Raw genomic sequence first — 22,746 nt, forward strand, 5'->3', positions numbered from 1 at the left:
CTGACTCAGAGGGGCTTGGCCTCAGCTCATACACTGTGCCCCTTACCCGAGTATGTGCCCTTCATTTCAGAGGAAGTCTGATGATGGTCTGACGGAGTCCAGAGGACTTCCGGAGGCTGGCTACTCTGGTGGAGAGTGCTAGAGGACTTCCAGAGGAGCGCAGGAAACATCTGGAGGAGCATGGGAGAGTTCCGGAGGAATGCAGGAAGTGCTCAGGAGAGTTCCCACTGCAAGGTAGTACTTCTATAGGAAATGGAATGGAAGGGTAGGATGTCCAGAGGTCCAGAGGACAGGAGGACAGGAGGACAGGACATCTGAAGGACAGGATGCCCGGAGGTGCACAGGACAGGAGGTCTGGAGGTATGAGGGACAGGATGTCTGGAGGTACAGAAGACAGGAGGTCCAGAGGTCCGGAAGGAATAGGGGCTACATCAGACTTCATCTGATGTAGAAGCAAACAGAGGTAGACTACCCTAAGGTAGAGTCGGAGGGACAGGAAGTGGACCTAAGTCTGGAAAGAGGGTAAGTGCTGGAAAGGCAAGACTCTAGCCTAGGGAAGCAATCCCTAGACTTGGGACAGAGACATAGGGGACAAATCCGAAGGTCCGGAATTCTGGCCTAGGGAATCTATCCCTAGGCCTTATGGAAAAGGACAAGACAGATGGACTGAAGTCCAGAAGAAGATTGGGCAAGTAGAACAGGATCTAAGATGATATTCAGACTGAGGACTCTACTGTAGTTGTACAGGGGTTATATACTAGAGGCTATCCAAGAGGATCAGTAAGCAAAGGAGTAAGGCTATGTATGAGCATGCAGAAACACATTGGTAAGTAAGATGGAACATAAGTAAATGAACTCGGAGATGAAACTAGTACAAGGATCAATCAGCAAGACAGAAACAGAGATAACTGAGAACTGGAAAGGGGGAGGTGCCTAAATGGGGATAGGTGCAGGATCTTGGATGGAGGGTGGGAATAGGTCCAGAGATAGTACAGTTAATATCCGGAGGTCTGGAGATCTGGGGATCTGGAAGGCAGGGCGGAAACAGGACTGAGATATGTGAGGTGGTGGATGTAGTCCGGAATCCAAGAGGAGGTAAAGTCCGGATGTCTTGCTGGATGGAATGTGCATAGGGTGGACAGGATAGGGGATCCAGGAATGAATCAGATATGGGGTCCGGAAATAGGTCTGGAAAGCGTGGGAATATGATGGGATCTATATCTGGCATATGGGATATGACACTTTGTCTCTAAACGAGGGGTAATGTTACAATCATGTACGCCCCTATTCATTTTCTCTCTCTTACTGTGTATTATGTCACAAGCCGCATGATGCCACCGCTAGACTTATCTCTGACACATACCTTGTATTACATCACAATCACCATTGCCATCACTAGATGACTTATTCTTGCTATCACTTACACATCCTTTATCTCTGACTCACATCTGTTCTCACATCTGCCCTAAAGCACTTGTAGTTCACTATATATAGTTCTCTTGTATGCTTTAGTTCTGCACTTTAATCTTACTAGGTTTTACCTGAAACATCCTTCACTTGAGACCTCCAATCTCTTGTTGTCTGAACCATACTTTAAGTTAGAAGCACTCATTCTGACTTAGCTCATACTGAACGCTTGACTTATCATCTTGCATAGAATCTCAACAGAGGTCCTGACTCTTATTGAGTCATCTGTTGTTAGAACTATCCTAGTTCATAACACAAAGTAAGTAACTGTACCAGTTGAGTAGTAAGTGTAAAGGGGAAACAAGTCATGACAAGTCAGAATACCAAAGTAAGTAAGAGGTACCAGTTGGGCAGTAAGGGCATAGGGTCAGTGAGTCATTGGATGAGCCAACGAAGTGGTATGACCATCAAGAGTAATTGGTGGAATCAATGAGAAATGAAAGGAACAAGTCAGAAAGGGAAATAGGGGTGATTGCCCAAAGGTGGAAGGTCCAGTGAAGTGCAAGAAGTAGGGAAAATGAATAGGGGCTAAACAAGCAGACACTCTTGTAACAGTGCCCATTCCCCAACTCTGAGCAAAGGGGTCCAGCACAGGTCACAGATTCACTTTCCTCATACAAGTTAAACACTATCATGCAAGCTCTTGGACTTGCCATCAAAAAAAGGACACAATTGCTTTGCTGACCAACAAAATCAAGACATCTTGATGAGCACCCTGCACTGGCAGACAATGCACACTTTCTGCATTGTTTGGAGCTGAAAAGTGTTGCACACATTTGGGGCATGCCTTGCACAGCCAGGACCCTGCACCTAACATCAGTGCTACTAGTAGTAGTCATACTACATGGTTATTGTCACTCCCTGCACCATATTTTGGCTTTAGCTCATCACTGCCTGTCTCACAGCCACTTACTGCAATGAGGCATATGTGACATACTCCCCCTCTCCATAAAGCTTATATCAATCACATTTATTAGCCAGCATGTCCTGTGGATCTTACACAACACCTGCTTACTCATTCATACCATATGCAATCATCTAAAGATTCTACACAGTACCCACACCCTTCATAATTTCATACCAGTTGATAATGGATATTCAATAAATCACTTTTTAATTGATTTTAATAACAATAATGGATGCTACAAAGCCACAACACTGCATGTAAAGACTGCCTGTGCCAGCTACTGGATGCTGAGCAGTGCTTGTTTTTGGCAGATGTGACATTGTGTTACTACTCTGTTACATTATGTGACTGTCCAAATAAGTGGTTGTCTGAAGTTGCAGTAACTGATAGTAACTGAAGTTCAGCCACAGTAGCCAACTTCAAATGTCTGGGCCTGATGCAAGCTGAGATGGAGCTTGAACCTTCTTGACCTCCTGCAATGACCTCCCTCCAGTGGCATGTGCCTCATACCCTCAATCTGTGGGAGCAGTGTAGGCAGATCATACCAATTATAATTGGAATTATCATCTGTATCCACTACCAACTATTTCTCATGTCTCAAGAGCCAAAGGCCAAGAAGGCTCCAAAGGCAATCTGGAATGATGCAGAGACAGATGCCCTTGTTGCATACAGTGGCTCAAAAAAGTGTCCCAATGTTTGTGAGTTTTCATGTAATTGCTTCATTGTGAGTCAGGGCATGGGAATATGACTAAGCCATGGGGAGGTGGATGATCAATGTGTATGCAAGCTTGTGAGTACACCACATTGATTTAGGGTTTTATAAGCTGCATGTGAAATCCTTTTGACATTTCCTGCACTTTCATAGTAGCAGGCCTGTGTGCTAAGACATAGATAGTGTGTGCTTCTGTCCAAACATTCTTGGAATCTTTTTGCCTTGTACCACCACCTTCTGGTACTTGGCTCTGATTTTTAGTTGTTTCCTTTTGTTCCACTACCATTCTCCCCAGTCTTACAATACACTTAACATCATGGTCAATAGTAATCCTCCTACTGGTAGAACCTCTCTTACCCAGGACCAAATCATTGCTGAGAATGCAAGCATTACTACACATAACTGTTACAAGAACATCTGCTTGTTTAGCCCCTATTCATTTTCCTTCTCCTTTCACACCTCACTGGACCTTCCACTTTTGGGCAATTGCCCCTATTTCCCTTTCTGACTTGTTCCTTTCATTTCTTGTTAATTTCACTGATCACTCTTGATGGTTGTACCACTTCGTTGGCTTGTCCAATGACTCACTGACCCTATGCCCTTACTGCTGTGGGAAACACAACAAGAAGAGAACTGGAAAGTAGACTTCTAATGTTGGGCTAAATGTGCTATGCCTAGCTGCTATTCAACCCTAAAGGGTTTCTGGACTAGACTCAGTGCTCAGAGAGAGTAGGAAATCATGCTAAAAACTGCTCAGTCTCAGACTGGTACTGGTAGGTGGTGAAAACTATGATGATTACATAAGCACCAAAAGTGCGAACATAACACTAAGCAATATCTGCCTATACAAGCCCACAGAATATGAAATCCCTACACTGCCCAACTGGTATCTCTTACTTACTTTGGTATTCTGACTTGTTGCGACTCATCATGACTCACACAACCTATACCCTTACCATTCAACTAGTACCTCTTACTTACTTCAGTATTCTGACTCATCATAACTCGTTCACCCTTTACCCTTACCACTGACACAGCAGACCTGCCCTGAGCCCTTCCTACAGTATATATACCTCTCAGGTAGCACTTGTATTCTCTAACTTGAATCTACTTGGTTTATACTGTCTTATGCTTGAGCCCTAAGCAAGCTCTCCTCTTTATCAAGTGTCTTCATTGGAGCTTGTCACTGCCAACGACCTTAAGCCTTGAGAAGAGAATGATTGATGACTCACTATCATAATTATCAATAATTGATTGTAGCCCTTGCAGCTAGATATTGCTGTGAACTCATACCATTGAACACTCACTGGTTGCAGTAGGCTTGATGTGAGCCCCAATCCAAGTTCTACATTACTCACTTGCTTGTTGCAGACTTAGCTTGATCATAACAATAACCAAGAACATCAAACACATCATAATCAAGGTGAAACCAATGTGAAAAGTGACAAGTCCTTTCTCATCATTCCCCCTTCTTTTACTAATGCCCTACTAATCATCCTCTGGCCAATAATGTTATAGCCACATCATCTTCCTCCTCTAATACTTCCTCTTTCACTACTAATAATATGTCTGTCTTCTTACAAGTACCTACTGTTCCCTTCTCTTCACCAAGACCCAATACCCCATACCCACTACCACTACTATTGATCTGTCTAGCATGCTTACTGCCTTTCAAAAATTGTCTCCCTCCAAGTAACTATCATTCCAAAACTCTATGAATGCAGCCTTAATTCCCTCTGCACCTACTACTACTACTACTACTAATATGAACATATCATCTTCCCTCATATTTGATATTGCTAAAGAATGATCAACCCCATCTTCTCATTCCATTAGAGATGTTTACAGCATTCACACATACATTTTAGAGTTAGCCAGGAACAATCAGCATATCCCCTTCTCACTACTCACATATAAGATTATGAGACATCTTTTCCTTAAATCATCCATCCTCAAGTTTATCACTTTTTACCCCTCTCACCAAGGCTCCACTCCCACAAAATGCCATCTTCTTGACATCTCACAATTCACTGCAAAATCTAACATCAGCATTCCTGAATGGCACAAGGCTTGGGCACATTACCTCCATTTCCTTCAGGAACATACCTCTCCCAATATTCACACTCACTGGGCTAACCATTACAATATTTTATGTAAAAACCCTGACTTCACAGACAATTGGATGGCCATCCTCACATTCAACATTGAACAACAAGCCTCATATGTGGCTGATTCTCAGACTTTTGATAAAGTTAAGTACTTCCATCAATTGAAAGATATTAAAGGTTATGTTACCAGGAAGGAATTCCTAAAGGCCATTAGTGATGCAATGACTGATCTCAAGAGTCATCATCACGAACCCTACCCTTCCTGGGATTCTTCCTTTTGGAAGACTTAAAATTCTGATAAGTCTTTTTAGGCCCCAAACAAATCTAACAGTCCAGAATGCCTCCCCCTTCTGTCTTGCATGTGCACAACTTGGTCACACCTTCCCTAATTGTCCTAATTTGTCATTATCAAGTTTGTCCACACACTTAAAGGTTGTCAACAAGCAGTTAGTCCAATGAGTCAATGCAGACATTAGATACTACATCGACTTTAACATCTTCTATAACAACAAACAAGTTTGTACCAAATGCACCCACAAAGGAGGTGAGATCCACACCTGCTCTCTCTGTGGATCTACAGAGCATGGTGCCTGCAGTCACAAATGTTTGGCAGCTTGATCCACTCTCAATTCTCTTTTCTTGGTGGGCCACAGTGAAGGTTCAACAACTCTGCTGGCTTGCAGAGCGGAAGAAAGAAAGATGGCTCTCACTCTGGGGTGAGAGAAAAGCCACTAACTCTCTATGTGTTGATCAAAGTGTACCAAGTGATGTGTTCAACCCTTAAGGGAAGCAAAGAAAGCAAGTATCCACAAAGTGACACCAGGTCAACTCTGGTGAAGCATGATGAAAGTGTGTGTAGGAATATGGAGCATAAAGCATGGGAATAAGGCACATGCTATGCACAGACATATGAAAGACTGGTAGAATGTATAAAGACATAAACTGGGACTGCTGAGTGGAGACTGATGGTGATAGACTGCTACTGAAGGCTAGGGTGATGACTGATGCATGCTGGCTGAAGATGATAGATTCTGACTGCTAGATGATGATGGTAGTAGGTAGTGGTAGTCACTTACTGAAAACTTCCTAGGCAACAGGTAGGCTGTGCCTAGGTGCACTCCCAGGGCTCGGAAGTGAACAAGGAGCACTGTATGTATGTAAGTGAGGCAAGGTAAGGGTCCATGATAGAATAATATATCATATGATACCAGGAATGGTCTGATATGAAAATAAACATGAAAGGATGCACCAGGGAACTGGTTGGACAATGGATAGATACTCCAGGATGTTGCACAACATAGGGTGACCAAGTGTGGGAAGAGCACACAAGGTACATGCATGGGAATGCATCACATAGTGCAGGAAAGTGTTGCACCTCTGGCGCATTTTGCAGGAAAGTCATAGATAGTAAGTTGCACACTATACTAATCATCATAAGTCAAAATATGTGTGATATATGCCTGGAGGAATCTTATTCTCTACAACAGATCCTATTCCTAATACTGCAGCTCCCTATCATATATTGTACTTAGATAATCTTAGTATTACTCAAACACCTTTTGATGCAGATGCAGACTTCTCCAAAATCATTATGTCTTATTCAGCAGATAATCTCAATATCTTCTTGTACAATGCTAACCTTCTTGAGGACTACCCAGAACTTGCATTCAAAATCAAGCATGGCTTCCCCTCAGTTATCTCAACCTCATTCACTCTACTTATGCACCTCTTACTCTCTCCAGTGCTAATGAACATGAACACATCATCAAGGAGTACATTGACTCTGAGCTTGCCCAAGGTTATTTCAGTGGACCTTTCTCACAAGAAGAACTAGAATCCAAAATCAGCCCCTTTCATTCCTTGCCACTTCAGGTGGCCTTCAAAGATGGGACACCAGGTGATCCTCCCAAGTTTGATGTCTGCCATAATCTCTCCTATAGAGGTGCTCCAGGTTGCAGGATCAATGTGAAAGATTTTTCCACTTGCTGGGGCACAGCAGAACAAGTCACCTCCTTTGTACATCCTTGTTAAGAACTGGTTTGCTCAAAGCAGAAAGAGGGACTGATTCTGAGGGGCTTGGCCTCAGCTTGTATGCTGTGCCCCTTAGCTGAGTTTGTGCTATTCATTTCAGATGAAGCCCAATGATGGTCTAATGAAGTCCAGAGGACTTCTGGAGAAGTGTAGGAAATGTCCAGAGGAGCACAGGAGAGTTCTGGAGGAATGTAGGAAGTGCTCAGGAGAGTTCCCACTGCAAAGGGAATATAGAGACCCTTAGGTAATACTTCTACAGGACACAGGATGTCCAGGGGTACAGAGGACATAGGGGCTACATTGGACAAAGTCCAATGTAGAAACAAACAGAGGTAGACTACTCTGAGGTAGAGTTGGAGAGACAGGAATTGGACCTAAGTCTGGAAAGAGGGTAAGTGCCGGAAAGGCAAAGCTCTGGCCTAGAGAATCAATCCCTAGGCCTGATGGATAGGACAGAACTTAGGTGGACCAAAGTCCAAGAGAAGATTGGGTAAGTCTAAGTTGATATCCAAACTGAGGAAACCACAGGAGTATGTACAGGGATTATATACTAGAGGATATCTGAGAGGATCAGTAAGCAAAGGAGTAAGGCTATGTATGAGCATGTGTAAACACATTAGTAAGTAATATGGAACATAAGTAATGAACTCAGAGATGAAGACTCATACAAGGATCAATAAGCAAGATGGAACAAGAGGTAACCAAAAGCTGGAAAGCCAGAGATGTCTGAAAGGGGATAGGTACAGGATATCAGACAGAAGGTGGGAATAGGTCTGGAGATAGTTACAGTATAGGACCAGTCCTTTGCCCACCACATTTTGAAATGCATCCCACTTCATAATAACTCATTCTTTCGAAAATTGTAGTAGACAGTAATATTCCAATGCACATGTAAATACTATGATAATTTTTTGAGAGCTATCAATGACGATGTTAGTATGTTGTAGCAAGATCATTGAAAACAGCATTATCTTTGACTTTACCAGTCCTTTGCCCACCTCGATTTAGATGTCACATCATGCAACACCATAAATTTGTAATCCAAAAGGCAATGATAAGATTAAACACACTTGTGAGATTAATCATCTTCTTCCCCATCATCTTCTTGCTCACTCTGGCCTTGACACAGGTTTCTTGATTGCTCCCATCTTCAGTTTGTTCCACTGTGGTCTCCATTTCTCCAACTTTGCCAAATCTCATTCTGCTTCTCACTCAGCCTTCTGTGTCTCAAAAATTGCTCTTGTTGCTTGGTTTTGTTCTTTCCGCTCTATCTCCTCTGTTTTCCAATGTGCGAGCTCTTCAGAATGTTCTGCTCTTCTCTTGGCCCTGATCTCTTTTTCTCTGGCTTCTGCCTCCATGGCATTTTTGTGTGATAGCCTGTGCCATGAAGACATCACCAGTGAGCATATGAGGTAAGCCATCACTGATGAGCCTTGTACCCTTTCTCCTCCCTGCTTTTTCTTCCTGCACTGCAAGCTGACCATGTACTTGATCACAGTATCTGACCTGTAGGACTGATGCTGCCTGTAAGCCAATCATTTGACACTTAGATTCCTCCTTGCATTGCTGTCTTCTAGACTCTCAACTCTAAATCTGCTTCTCCGGATATCCAGATCCAAGATCCGGATCTCAAATGATCTGATCTATCTTTATCTCCCTTCCAGAATCCAAACCCTATATCAGCGCCCAACTCCATTTAGACTGCCCCTGTCTCCGGACTCCAGTTAACCATGTTTCCCTTTTGATTATTGATCCATTACATACATTTCATTTCTGGTGTTCATTATTTGTGATCCATCCTACTTACTAATAGACTTTGCATATGCTTCATACATAGCCTTTATGTTTGCTGACTGATTCCTATATGATACCTACAGTATATAAACCTCCTGTAACTCTTGGAAATACTCCAGTTCGAATATCATCTTAGTTCCTGCTCATTCCTGTTCCTCCAGACTTGAGATAAGTCTCTTGTCATATTCCAAGTCTTAGGATTGCATCCTAGACTACATTTCTGACTCTACCTTAAGGGTAGTCCATCCTCTGTTAGTTTCTAGTCTGGACTTCGTCCGGATTAGTCTTATCCGCTTGCCCAGGTAACATCCAGACATCCATTATCTGCCCTAGTCAAATCCTGGAAACTCTGGATGACTGTTCTAGCCCCCGGAAATTAAGGGCACATACTCGGGAAAGGGGCACAGCGTATGAGCTGAGGCCAAGCCCTTGTGATCTGACCCCCTTGAGCATGCGAGCCTAACAATTGCTCTGACTCCAGCAAGGCAACTTGGAGTTTGTGCTCTGCTGTGGTCATGGCAGGATGGTTTAAAAATTCCCCATACCATTTGTACTGCAGTGGCGATACTGTCTGTGGCATGTACATAGGTATTTCAGATGTCAAGCAGATAGGACTCAAGGTAAACAGGAATGCTGCAGATGTTGTCACTAAGCTATTGACTGCCATTTGTGCAGATTATGAATATTGGTTCAGGCCTGACTCAGGTCATGCTGGACTAGATAGCACTTCAGTTGCCCTCTGAATCAATTGAGACACAATGTAGACTGGTGTCGTCTGAACAAGTGGCAGGTGACCATGACATGATGTCTCTTGATTTGGCACCATGACTTCCTCCATAACAACATCTGGATTGAAAGGGTGGACCCCTGTCTTCTTGAATGCAGCTTTGATAAGCTCTGTTGTGAGTGCATGGTTGTGAGCATGTCCATAGATAGCTAAACAGTTTTGCTTTGAAAGCTCTTCACCATGTTCCCTTTGCCATTGGGCTTTCTCCTCTGCCCAGCAAGCTTTCAGCCTGCTGAAGACAACAATGTCAAGACCCTGGTAAATATGGGTGCTATGAGATGGTGAAGGTGAGGACTTTGGACTATAGGAGAAACAGACTGCTACTAGGGGAACTCTACAGCAAGACCTGGATGTGAGACAGAACTCAGCCTAAAGGACAGCTACTGAGAGAGAGTCCTTGAGATGACTGAGGGAGACTCTGAAACCAAATGGGCACTAGAGGATATGTGAAGCGCAAATGCTGGGAGAAGCGTGGTCAAGGTGTGTGCGAAAGTGCACTGGGGCGATAGGAAGTAAGAGCATGCATGTCGAAACACAGCATGTGCAATGGGGGTCTAAAGCATAGAGGCAAGAGCTATCTGGAAACTAAATCCAGTGAAGAAGGAATCAAACTGGCACAAAGTGATCGTGTCTAAGCAGGTAGCATACAAATTCCGACTTTTGGGAGCTTTCAACTTTCTCTAATGTGCAAACTACTGCTAATACACAGAGATGGGGAGTGCTAGGATCATATTTCTAAAAAACTATAAGTCCCTTCTCTATATTGAGTGCTAGGCGTCGCTTGTAGCATGGAAGTGAAGTAAGTAGGTAGCGATATCTGTATGTAATGGCACTTAAGCATGTGTGTGTGCATTTATAGTGCCATAATCAGTCCAGAAGATATGTCAGAGTGATAAGAATACAATAAAAATGCACCAGTGGACTTTAGTGAGGACATGGATGGGTGGATGGACTGGAGTGGAGGACCTAGAGCAGGCACACAGGACATGCAAGTGCATTTGCATGCGTGCAGCAGCTGCATGATAGCACAAGTGACTTATCCTGAGGATCAGGACTGGAGTATCAGTGGGAAGGAGTGGTATATCATCCTATAGCAGTGATATAGAGGTGCAAGTCTCTACAATGGGTAGCACAAGACATGAATGTTATGTGTGCATGCATGTTCTAAGAAAGCTCGTGTGTAGTGAGACAAGTGACCATCAACCAGGGGAAGTCATGCAGAGCCTTTGGCTTTGCCTCAAGTATGTTTATCAAAGTGTTGGATCCAGAGTAGTCCAAGCTTGCCATCAGTCCATCCTTTTGCAGAATATCCAAGGCTAAAGGACTGTTTTAGTAGGATCACTAGTAGGACCAATGGCCAAGAGTGCTTATGATGCATTAGCAGGGTTTTCTTGACACCAGTTCATGTGATAACCTTTTCCTTTGAAGATAACACAAGGTGGTGCTGTCTCTCCATCAGCACAGATACTGACAATGACAGTTGTCAGCTCCTTGCTCCCACTTTGTTGCTCATATATGGTATGGGCACCACTTGCTCCTATCACTTGTTCCTTTCCCTCATCAGCTCCTTGGAAACCAGACTCATCAAATGCCCAAATGCAATGGGGCTTGATTGGTTTTCCACCATCTCCTTTAGACAAAGTATCATGCAGAAGACTAAAATATGCCTCTTTTGTGGCAGGGTTAACAGCATGGCCATAGGCACTATCAAGACCTCAAACATAGTAGGTGCCCAACCTGTTTGAATGCTTCTCCATGAAATGATCTGTCCAGTTTTTGCCAACACCTGTTTTAGGAAATTTACCACCAAGTCGAGCATGCAGAATCTCATCAATGTGTTCCTTGAGTCATTTGTGGCTGAGTGGGAATCCTTGATGTGCTATCTCAATGGAATACTCTATTACTCTCTCTGTCTTCTCTGGGATGAGCCAACCTTTCTCTGCATTTAAGTCACTGAGCCTCCTACCACCTTTTGCCAGATTTGCAAGTGTCCTATCACTGAGTTTTATGACTCTTCCTGTCTCTGTGAAATATGCCTTCTTGACTTCCTGGCAAACCATTCATCTTCCTTTTTTCTCCTCTGTAGGTTCCTTTTCAAGCTTAGCCTGGTAAATGGCCACTGCTCAGGCCATAATCATATCATGTTCTTCTTGTAGAATCTGCCTTTTTTGTATTAGATTTTGCTCATCCTACCATGGCTTTGCCACTTGTCAGTAATATGCTGTGTGATTAAGTTTAGAGTTCGAGAGTTGAATAGTTTGAGAACTATGTGTGACCAGCTCCCCAAGATAAGACCTTTGAAAACTACCATTGTTCAATCTATGTACTTTATAGAAGGAACAAAGGAGGTATTCACAAATATGTTGCAGGTGAAAATGATGTTCAAAGTATATACATTGTATTGTACCAGCCACTTTTTCTCAAAAAAAATCATTGATATACTATGGCTTTCAACAAAATTCATTCAGGATGGAAAAATCAACTGATTTGTGTCATGCACAACATTGTGGACATCAATTCTTCATCATATGCTATACAAACGTCCATTGAGGCCTCATCTTTACTATCTTCCTATATGTTAATATGAAAAAATGAAGAAATAATAAATTTTGCCTGAGGTGGGTAAAGGAGTGGGGGTGGGCAAAGGACTGGTCCTATACTGTACAGTCAATATCCAGAGGTCCAGAGATCTGAGGATCTGGAAGATGAGATGGATACAGGACCAGGATATGAGGAGATGGATATAGTCCAGAATCCAAGATGAGATAAAGTCTAGATGTCCTGCTAGTGGGAAGGTGCACATGGTGGACAGGATAGGGGTGCACAGATCAGGCTAGCAGTGGAGATCTGATGGTCCGGAGCTCAGGGGTAATTCCATAGTGGAGCTGATCTTGCTGAGGTGTAGAGCAGACAGTGGAGGGAGAATTTGGAATGAGTTGGATATGAGGTGGGGTCTGGACATAGGCTCAGAAGGCATGGGAATATGATGAAATGTGAGTCCAGATTGTGGGATATGACAGTCCTCCCTTCATTTCCTTTCTTCTCATGCACTCCCCCATTCCACTACCATTCTCTATATGACCTCACAACAAAATTGCTGAGGAGTGCATTGTCTGGGCAGTCCAGATATATACCATTCTCTCCCAGATCCCCTCTGATCTATTCACAAATGCCACCACTCACAGCAGTCCTTTTGAGCAATCCAAATGCTCACCTTCTACTCCTGATCCTCCATTAATCCTTCCTTTCAAGCATCTTTGCTTACCTTGTCACAGGTTACATCTGCTCATCCATGCACTCAAGCAGTCTCTCTAACATCTAGAGAGTACCTATCACACAATCTCAATCCTTCTGGATCACAAATGCTGTTACAGTCATTGTGCACCCCTACTTATTTTCTCCTTTTTGCTTACCATTGCCTTTGCTTACAATACTTGTATTATGTTGTGTGTCACATCTTGCTGCCATTAGATGATTTGTCTATGTGTCTCATACATCATTGATGATGTGCCTCATTTACATCATAGCTTACACATTGCTATGCCTTCCCTTCTTGTACTTTGTACTTACCTATCTCATCTCAATCTGTATACACTATATGACCTATTTAAGCACATAGTTACTGCTTGTATTTCCTCACTTTAATCTTACTAGGTTTTACCTGGAACTTCCTTTACTTAGAACCTCCAATTCTAAGTTGTCTGAATCTTATCTCAAGTTAGAGACACTCTCTTCATCTTGTCTTAAGCTGAATATCTTGCATATGCAAGATGTATTGATTCTCACTAGAGGTCCTAACTCTTATTGAGTTGTCTAGTGTTAGAACTATCCTAGTTCATAACAATGCTACTTGGTGGTGCATTTCCATGATCTCTTCTATATAGATCATAACCTCCCTTTTGGCACATTCTCTGCAGCTGGTATCCAAGAGGAAGGGGCCAATGCTACTGGACATCTGGAACCATATGGACATTGGTCTCACATGGAAATGGGTCAACAATTTCCTCATTGTCTGAGTTTCAGACCCAGATGGACCTTTTGTTGGTATCTCCAACAGTGTTCTCTTTTGGTACCACTACAATATCAAATCAGCCAAGAACTATATTGGTCCTATCAACATACCCTGGCACAAAAGCAAAGGATCTGACTTTGCTAATGTACAGGTCTATGTTGGTTATATTTTGATTTTCCTGCTTGCACTATTGCTCTTCCAGAGATGAAACATCTCAAATATATCCATCACCTTGATTCCTTCCTACTCCTCTTGCTAGGTTCCCAAGAAAGCAGCTGAAAAGATCAGTGGCACTTTTACTTGCTGTGCTTTTGTGTTCCTGCACAGCTGCTCTTACCTATCTGCACTATACCAGTAGATTGCAGACTTTCCTGTGGACTTCATCCCTCACTATATGCAGAAATTGGTTAGATCTGACCTTAAGTGGTGGCTCAATCTTGTTAAGGTCATACTCAAAGGATAACTGGATCCAAAGGGCTTCAGCCTCAGCCCGTGTGCTGTGCCCCTTACCTGAGTATTGCCCCTTATTTCAGGAAGGCAAGACTAACATGTCCACAAGATTGGACAAGTATCGTAACAGATCCGGATGACTTCTGGATGCGGGATAGGTATCGTAGGGCTAATATGGACGAGTCCAGACTAGAAACTAACAGTAATAGACTGTTGGAGACAGAGGCAGATACGGATAGACTATAGGAATCAATCTTAAGTCTCAGAGGGTGACAAGAGTAGAGATGCTCAAGTCTGGAGGATGGGAATGAGTAGAACTAAGATGATATTCGAACTGAGGTACTACAGAAAGTTACAGGAGGTTATATACTATAGGTATCTAATGGAATGATCAATCAGCAGAGTCCAAGGCTATGTACAAAGCATGTGGATAGTCTATTGGTAAGTAGAAATGGATCACAAATCATGAAATGGAAATGAAACATAGGTAGTGGATCAGGGAGCAGGACAGATATACAGATAACCGAAATACCAGAGTTAGGGGGTTACTGAAAGGAGACGAGCACTGGTTGTGGATTCAGATGAGTTGTGGACTGGACTGGATGAGTGGACAGATTGAATGACGAGATGTTGGAGGGAGATAAGATGTGGATCTGAGATGAGATAAGGGTTGGATCTGAGATCCAGATATGCAGATATGACAAATCTACTCAAGTACAACCATAGTCCTTACCTTCTCTCCTCAAGACCTCCCACTGTTAAGGTCACGTGCTCAAGGGGGTCAGATCACAAGGGCTTGGCCTCAGCTCATACACTGTGCCCCTTTCCCAAGTATGTGCCCTTAATTTCCAGGGGCTAGAACAGTCATCTGGAGTTTCCGGGATTTGACTAGGGCGGATAACAGACGTCCGGATCTGAAATGTGAGATAAATCTGACGGACGTCCGGATATTACCTGGGCAAGTGGATAAGACTAATCTGGACGAAGTCCAGACTAGAAACTAACAGAGGATGGACTACCCTTAAGGTAGAGTCAGAAATGTAGTCTAGGATGCAATCCTAAGACTTGGAATATGACAAGAGACTTATCTCAAGTCCAGAGGACACAGGAATGAGCAGGAACTAAGATGATATTCGAACTGGAGTATTTCCAAGAGTTACAGGAGGTTTATATACTGTAGGTATCATATAGGAATCAGTCAGCAAACATAAAGGCTATGTACGAAGCATATGCAGAGTATATTAGTAAGTAGGATGGATCACAAATAATGAACACTGGAAATGAAATGTATGTAATGGATCAATAATCAAAAGGGAAACATGGTTAACCAGAGTCTGGAGACAGGGGCAGTCTAAATGGGGTTGTGCACTGATATAGGGTTTGGATTCTGGAAGGGAGATAAAGATAGATCAGATCATTTGAGATCCGGATATCCAGAGAAGTGGATTTAGAGTTGAGAGTCCGGAATGGCATATGACACCCACTCAGGATTACAATATTTGGGTCAATGCATCCACTGTAACAGACTCTGGGAGGCATGGACTACTTCAGATGGTTGGCATGACTCAATTTGGCATGACATCAGGTGGCTAGAGATCATTGTAATTGAATTCACTGTTGCAGTCACTTCCTCCTTTGGCATTTTCAATGCTGATATACATACTCATTCACAGTGATAACAAAGGTGCCATCAGTGCCTTCCATAAAGGCCATTGTTTGAACCTCACCTCCAACACATGTATTAAATGCACAGAAGCTACACTTTGTGTGGTAGATCTCTCAATATCTCTTATATATGTTCACACCAGTATCAACTTAGCAGACCCTATTTCATGAGGCATCCTCCCAGGACCTTCATCCTGTCTACCTTTTTGGATTCCTATCCCTAAAAAAACTCTCTCCCTTTATCACCTATGGAATTTAATCCCAATCCTGAGCTTGAGTTCATTTTTAACATCCCAGATGACCCTTGGTGTTTAGACTCTGTTAAAGTCCGCAAAGCTGCAGCATTCTGACAGATGAATAAGAATTCTACATAAACCTCACAAAGATGCCTCCATCATTCCCTCAGCTCATCATCCACATGTATTTGCCAGTGAATGTGTCTTCCTCTGGACCACCCCTCATGGTTCCAATTCTCAACATGAGCCACATAGAACAACCCTTCCCCAAGTCAGACATCCTCAAAATGTTCTTCATCCTCATTCACTCCCTTGATGAGAACACCTGAAGCAACTATGGTGCAGGACTTCTTCACTTCACCCAATACTCTAACAAATATCTTATCCCAGAGACTCAACACATGCCAGTGTCTGTGAATTTATCATCCACCTTCATTCTGTGGGCTTCATTTCTGACAGCACCACCAGCAATTGACTCTCTGGCCTACATTTTTGGCATGTTGTCAATGGTGTACCATGGAATGGCTCCAACTCCCCTCTTTTGCATCATGTGAAGTGCAGCCTCATGCATCTAGTCCCTCCCAACTCAAAATAGGCCCAATGTCTTCTAGTCACACTAGATGCTCTTGTCCAATTGGGACAGGGCCTCAATTTATCAAACTTGTTCAACATAGTGGTGTTTGCTATTGCTTGCATAGCCTTTTGGTCTTGTTGTTGGTAGGACCATTAATCCCTTTCCATACTATTCCACATTCTAACACCATCTCAAGTCTTGGTGAGCTTCTAATTCCTAGTCCAAATACCTTTGACACCATCAAACACATCTCCTGCTATGTTCTTCTCATTGCCATACAAGACTCTCACAATGTATGTCAGCTGTCCTTTCATATTCCTTGGACCAAGATGATGGGTATCAATAGTGTGGACATCAGTGTCACTGCTTGGGATCATCCCACCTGCCCTCTTATTGCACTTCTCTTACATCTTGATGTTAACATCAATATCCCTTCTCATGCTCCCTTATTTTCATTTGAAACAGTGTACAGTTCATGGATCATGTCAATGCTATTCAGTCAGTAGCAGGCAATTCAAGTATGCCAGGGCACACCTTTTGAAATGGCAGACCTGTCATATTCTACATGTCTGGATCTTCAGATCCAGATCTCAGATCCAATCCACACCTAATTCCCATCCATGTCTATCCTTCATTTCTGAACCCAGAACCAGTGCTCATCTCCATTTAGACTTTCTCCTGTACTGGCTATCTGGTTGTATACTCTTCTGCCCTGATTACTGATCTGTTACCTCTATTTCATTTCTGGTTTCATTTTCTTTGCTCAGGCTGACTTACCAATAGACTTTTCATATGCTTCATACATAGCCTCAGACTCTGCTTACTGACCATTCTATTAGTTACCTAGAGCATATAACCTCCTGTACATCACTATAACACCTCAGTTCAAATATCACATTAGTTCTGCTTATTCCATCTTCCAGACCTAAGTTCCCTCAACTCATATCAAACCTCTGAGACTTAAGGATTGATTCCTATAAGTGTTAAGAACCATGCTCAAGGGAGAGAGAGACTGACTCAGAGGGGCTTGGCCTCAGCTCATACACTGTGCCCCTTACACAAGTATGTGCCCTTCATTTCAGATGAAGTCCAAAGGACTTCTGGAGGCTGGCTACTCTGGTAGAGTGCAGGAGGACTTCTGGAGGAGCATGGGAGAGTTCCAGAGGAGTACAGGAAATACTCATAGGAGTTCCCACTGCACAGGAAGTGGAGAGACCCCAAGGTAATATCTCTATGGGAAACAGGATAGAAGGATAGGAGGCCCAGAGGTCTGGAAGTATGAAGGACAGGAGGTCCAGAGAACAAGACGTCCGGAGGTACACAGGACAGGACAGGATATCTGGAGGTACAAGGGACAGGACAGGATGTCCGGAAGGAATAGGGGCTACATTGGACAAAGTCTGATGTAGAAACAAACAGAGGTAGACTACCCTAAGGTAGAGTCAGAAAGACAGGGATTGGACCTAAGTCCAGAAAGAGAGTAAGTGCCAGAAAGACAAAGCTCCAGCCTAGGGAATCAATCCCTAGGCCTAATGGATAGGACAGAACTTAGGTGGACCAAAGTCCAGATAGAACAGGAACTAAGATGATATTCAGACTGAGGACTTTACAAGAGTTATATAGGGGTTATATACTAGAGGATATCTGAGAGGATCAGTAAGCAACAGAGTGTCATATCCCACAATCCAGACCCACAATCCATAATATTCCCATGTCTTCTGAGCCTATGTCTGTTACAACATGGTTACCCCCTATCTCTTTTTCCTATAACTTGTGTATTACGTCATGACTGCACCTTGCTGTGCCATCACTAGACCAGAACACCTTCTAGATCTGTATTACATCACGACCGCCACGTGCCGTTGCTAGATGACTCATTTCCTTATCTCTACCATGTTTCCTTATCTCTGACTTGTCCCCTTATCTCTGACTCGACTGATGACATGTATGAACCTGCCCTAAAGGACCTACGTCTATATAAACCCGGTCATGTACTTAGATAGACTTCACTTTAATCTACTAGGTCTTCACCTGAACTATCCTTTGCTTAGGACCCCCAATCCTAAGTTGTCTGATAAACCGATATTCAAGTCAGAGACACTCTCTTTGGCTTGTCTTAAGAACCTTACATTTGTAAGGACACGATCCGGCTTCAGGCGTGCTCTTATTGAGTACCTGTCATCGTGCCCATCCTAGTTCGCCATAACAAAAGATTAAAGTCATCTACCAACCCTCTCCATCAGAGAGGTTACAGATCTCAGAAAGAACTCAGCAAGAGAATGATCAACGTTCCCCTGAACCAGAAACATCACTAGACCAGAACGATCAGGATGTCCACCGTCCCCAACACTCCAGAATTGAAAGCCAGAGCTCCGTCAACCTATGATGGAAGCCCTCACCAGGCTTTATGATGGTTGTATGCTATCAAGGCGTATTTTGCGCTTAACGCTACAATCTACAACACCAATGAGAAGAAGGTTATCACCGCTCTCACATATATGACAGAAAATAGCGCCATGGGTTGGGCGCTCACTTTCTACACTGAAGTTGATAACTCCTCCTCAAAGTCCTACGGAACTTTTGCGAACTTTGAAATGAAGTTCAAAGAGGCTTTTGTACCGGCCGATGCTATTGGTACCGCCATGAACAAACTCCGAACCTTGAAGCAGACCGGTGACCTCGCTTCCTACGTCTCCAGTTTCAAGATGCTTGCTGCACAAGCTTCCGTAAAGCAAGACGCCGTCTTGATTACATTCTTCAACGACGGGTTGAAGAAAGGAATCGTCAATTCCGTCTTTCAGATGGAAACCATTCCCTCAGACTTCGACAAATACGTTGCCGCAGTTACTAGACTTGACAGTAACTACCAGAGAGGTGCCGCGTACCAATTAAACCAGCGGACCACCACCAAACCGACGGGACATCGCTATGTACCCAGACCCTCTGTTGATCGACACAATCCAAACGCCATGGAGGTAGACAGGCTCACAGAAGCCGAGAGAAGTGACCACATGAAGAAGGGATTATGCTTCACGTGTCACCAGAAGGGGCATATGACCAGAGCATGCCCACAGAAGAAGAAGATTCCTGTTCGCCAAGAAGAAATAAGCGACAGCGAAGATGAAGACACAACGATCCGTTGTATCACTGAGGATTTTTGATGTGGAAGACTGGATCAACGTCAGTATTTTCCGATGTACCCGTTAGACTTGTACAAAGTATTGGAATCAGAAAGGAACTTCACGTTCCCATTTCCCTTATTTCAAAGACTCATCTGAAAACTGTCGAAACAACAGCCGTTGTTGACTCCGGCGCTGCTGGAACCTTTATCTCCGAAGAGTTTGTCAAGACTCACAGAATCCGAATGCACAAACTATCAAAACCATTTCGAGTTACTACCGCGGATGGAAGTTATGTGAAGGGGGGGTGCTATCACCCGATATTGTGTCCTTATTGTCAAGATAGATGAACGATCCATGATAGGAAAGTTCAACATCACGCGACTCGGTCGGCGTGATCAGATTTTACTAGGGATCCCATGGCTACGTGCTATGGACCCAGTAATATGATGGAAAGCAGAGATGCTGGAACTCCATAGAATGGAGAAGAGCGACTTGATTGAAGAAGATGTTGATAATGAACGAAAGAAGAATGGACTCCCCCCCTATTTCTGAAATCGAAATGGATGAGTCAAGAGATAAACCCAACCCCTGTCGTAGTGCTGCCAAAGTCGTCTCCCTTGGGACAAGCCACCAAGCCTAGAGAGCCAACGCCACAAGCCACTATAGAGGAAATCCCTGACGAAGAAACCCCACCATCATTACCTAACCTTGACCCAATTCCTGATGACGATGACAACTCTTTCAATACCAAAGAAGATGTATGGACAACGGATGATGCACCACCCGTGCGAGAAATCTCTATGTATCATCTAGAAGATGACGAATTTTTGGTTGAGTATCCCATCAATGCCACAGAGCTCTGGGTATTTGCCAATGTCTCATTAGACACTTCGTTAACAAAGGATGGGACTAGCATCACAGAACAAAGAACCACGGTTACGCCCCTGACATGACCCACCGAGTACATCAAGACCAGCAACAAGGCCCAACAGTTTGCGTTAGCTGCTGGGCTCGAGCAAAAGAAGAAGTCTTTTGAAGAACTCGTTCCCTCCTACCTTCACGACTTCACCGATATCTTCGCAAAGGATGGTCTGAATCAGTTACCTCCCAAATGACCTGGGATAGATCATTGAATAGAAACTAAATCCGGTTTTATTCCCAAAACGTCCAAGGTATACCCATTATCAGAGAAAGAGCATGTAGCGGTCAAAGCATTCATTGATGAGAACGTGAAAAAAGAGTCCATCTCCGAGTCGAAGTCGCCGCAGGCTAGCGGTTTCTTCTTTGTAGGAAAGAAGAGTGGAGATCTTTGCCCCTGCCAGGACTACCGGTACATCAACAAGTGGACGGTTAAAAATGCTTATCCACTCCCATTACCACTCTCCCTAGTTGCTCAGTTACACGGTGCCAAATACTTCACCAAGATGGACGTCCGTTCAGGGTACAACAACATCCGCATTCATCCGGACGATCGATGGAAAGCCGCCTTCACTACTGAATATGGTCTCTTTGAGCCAAACGTCATGTTCTTCAGCCTTTGCAATTCCCCTGCTACTTTCCAGGCATATATGAACAAAACATTTCAGCAAGAAATAAATGAAGGTTGGCTCATCATTTACATGGACGATATTTTGATCTTTTCCAACGACCTCGCTTCCCACCATGAATGTACGCAACGCGTCCTTGACAGAATTCGACAGGAAAGATTCTTCCTCAAACCAGAGAAATGCACGTTTGATGCTCAAGAAGTAGAGTACCTCGGGATGATAATCCGCCCCTGGGTGTGTAGCGATGGACAACACCAAGACCAATGGCATTCGGGACTGGCCTACTCCTACGACCGTAAAAGAAGTCTGGTCATTTCTGGGATTTTGCAATTTCTATCGAAACTTCATCTCCCATTATTCTGACATCGCCCGACCCTTGATCGACCTTACCAAGAAAAACGTCAAATTCCTCTGGACGGAGCAATGCTCGTCTGCCTTCTCGACCCTGAAAGAATGCTTTCTAAAGCAACCAGTTCTTCGGAATCCAGACCCTAGTAAACAATTTGTGGTTGCAACCGACGCATCCTTGGTCGCTACTGGCGCAGTATTACTTCAAACCGATGACAACGGTGTCTATCACCCATGTGGATATCTTTCACAGACCTTGAACCCAGCAGAACGTAACTACCAGATTTTCGATCATGAACTCCTCGCAGTCATTCACGCTCTCACTGAGTGGCGCCATTATCTAGAAGGGAACGCTCATCCAGTCATCATATTCACGGACCACAAGAACCTCCTATATTTCCGAACTGCGCAGAAGCTAACTCGTCGACAAGCTCGATGGCAATTAATTCTGTCATGCTATGATATTGTACTTCATTACGTCGCCGGAACTAAACTCGTTGCCCCGGACGCTCTCTCTCGCCATCCCGATCATGGACCTGACTCCTCCCATGACAATGAAAATGAAACCCTTCTCCCTGATTCCATGTTTGTCAGACTCCTTGATGTCGAGCTCATGACCACGCTCGCCAACCCTGACCCTTCCGACCCAGACCCCATCTTCACTGCCGCCTCAGATGCCTTAGATGGCCTGTCCCTTCCCCCAATGAAATCTGCACTCGCCGATTGGACGATAAGGGATGATATCCTTTACTATAAAAACCACACCTACGTCCGTCCTGCTGGGCGGCATCTCATTCTAGAGCGATGTCATGACCACCCCACTGCTGGTCACCCCGGTCATTTTAAAACAGAAGAATTGGTCAAACGTGATTTCTGGTGGCCCTCAATGGGCACTTATATCCGTAAATACGTTGAGGGTTGCGCCCTTTGTCAGCAGATGAAATCCAATACCCACCCAATGACCCCTCCCTTAGTCCCCATTCCTT

At 43.8% G+C, this 22,746-nt stretch overlaps 3 protein-coding genes across 3 annotated transcripts; all 3 read left to right on the forward strand.

Annotated features, from left to right (window-relative positions):
• Positions 1 to 6,934: 6,934 nt before the first annotated feature.
• On the forward strand, positions 6,935 to 7,129 carry BJ212DRAFT_1252078 (uncharacterized protein; the record flags this gene model as incomplete). Its single annotated transcript, XM_041329720.1, has 1 exon — positions 6,935 to 7,129. A coding segment is annotated over one exon (195 nt), but the record flags the coding sequence as incomplete, so codon positions are not given.
• Positions 7,130 to 9,843: 2,714 nt separating this feature from the next.
• Positions 9,844 to 10,091, forward strand: BJ212DRAFT_1488589 (uncharacterized protein; the record flags this gene model as incomplete). Its single annotated transcript, XM_041341372.1, has 2 exons — positions 9,844 to 9,921; positions 9,978 to 10,091. The coding sequence occupies 2 exons, from the start codon at positions 9,844 to 9,846 to the stop codon at positions 10,089 to 10,091; spliced, it is 192 nt and encodes a 63-aa protein (XP_041185619.1).
• A 5,824-nt stretch (positions 10,092 to 15,915) lies between these two features.
• BJ212DRAFT_1288789 (uncharacterized protein) lies at positions 15,916 to 16,104 on the forward strand (the record flags this gene model as incomplete). Its single annotated transcript, XM_041332044.1, has 1 exon — positions 15,916 to 16,104. The coding sequence occupies one exon, from the start codon at positions 15,916 to 15,918 to the stop codon at positions 16,102 to 16,104; it is 189 nt and encodes a 62-aa protein (XP_041185620.1).
• Positions 16,105 to 22,746: the final 6,642 nt, after the last annotated feature.

Source organism: Suillus subaureus (genome assembly GCF_016647635.1).
Source record: "Suillus subaureus strain MN1 chromosome Unknown BJ212scaffold_170, whole genome shotgun sequence".
In the NCBI taxonomy this organism is placed as follows: Eukaryota; Fungi; Basidiomycota; class Agaricomycetes; order Boletales; family Suillaceae; genus Suillus; species Suillus subaureus.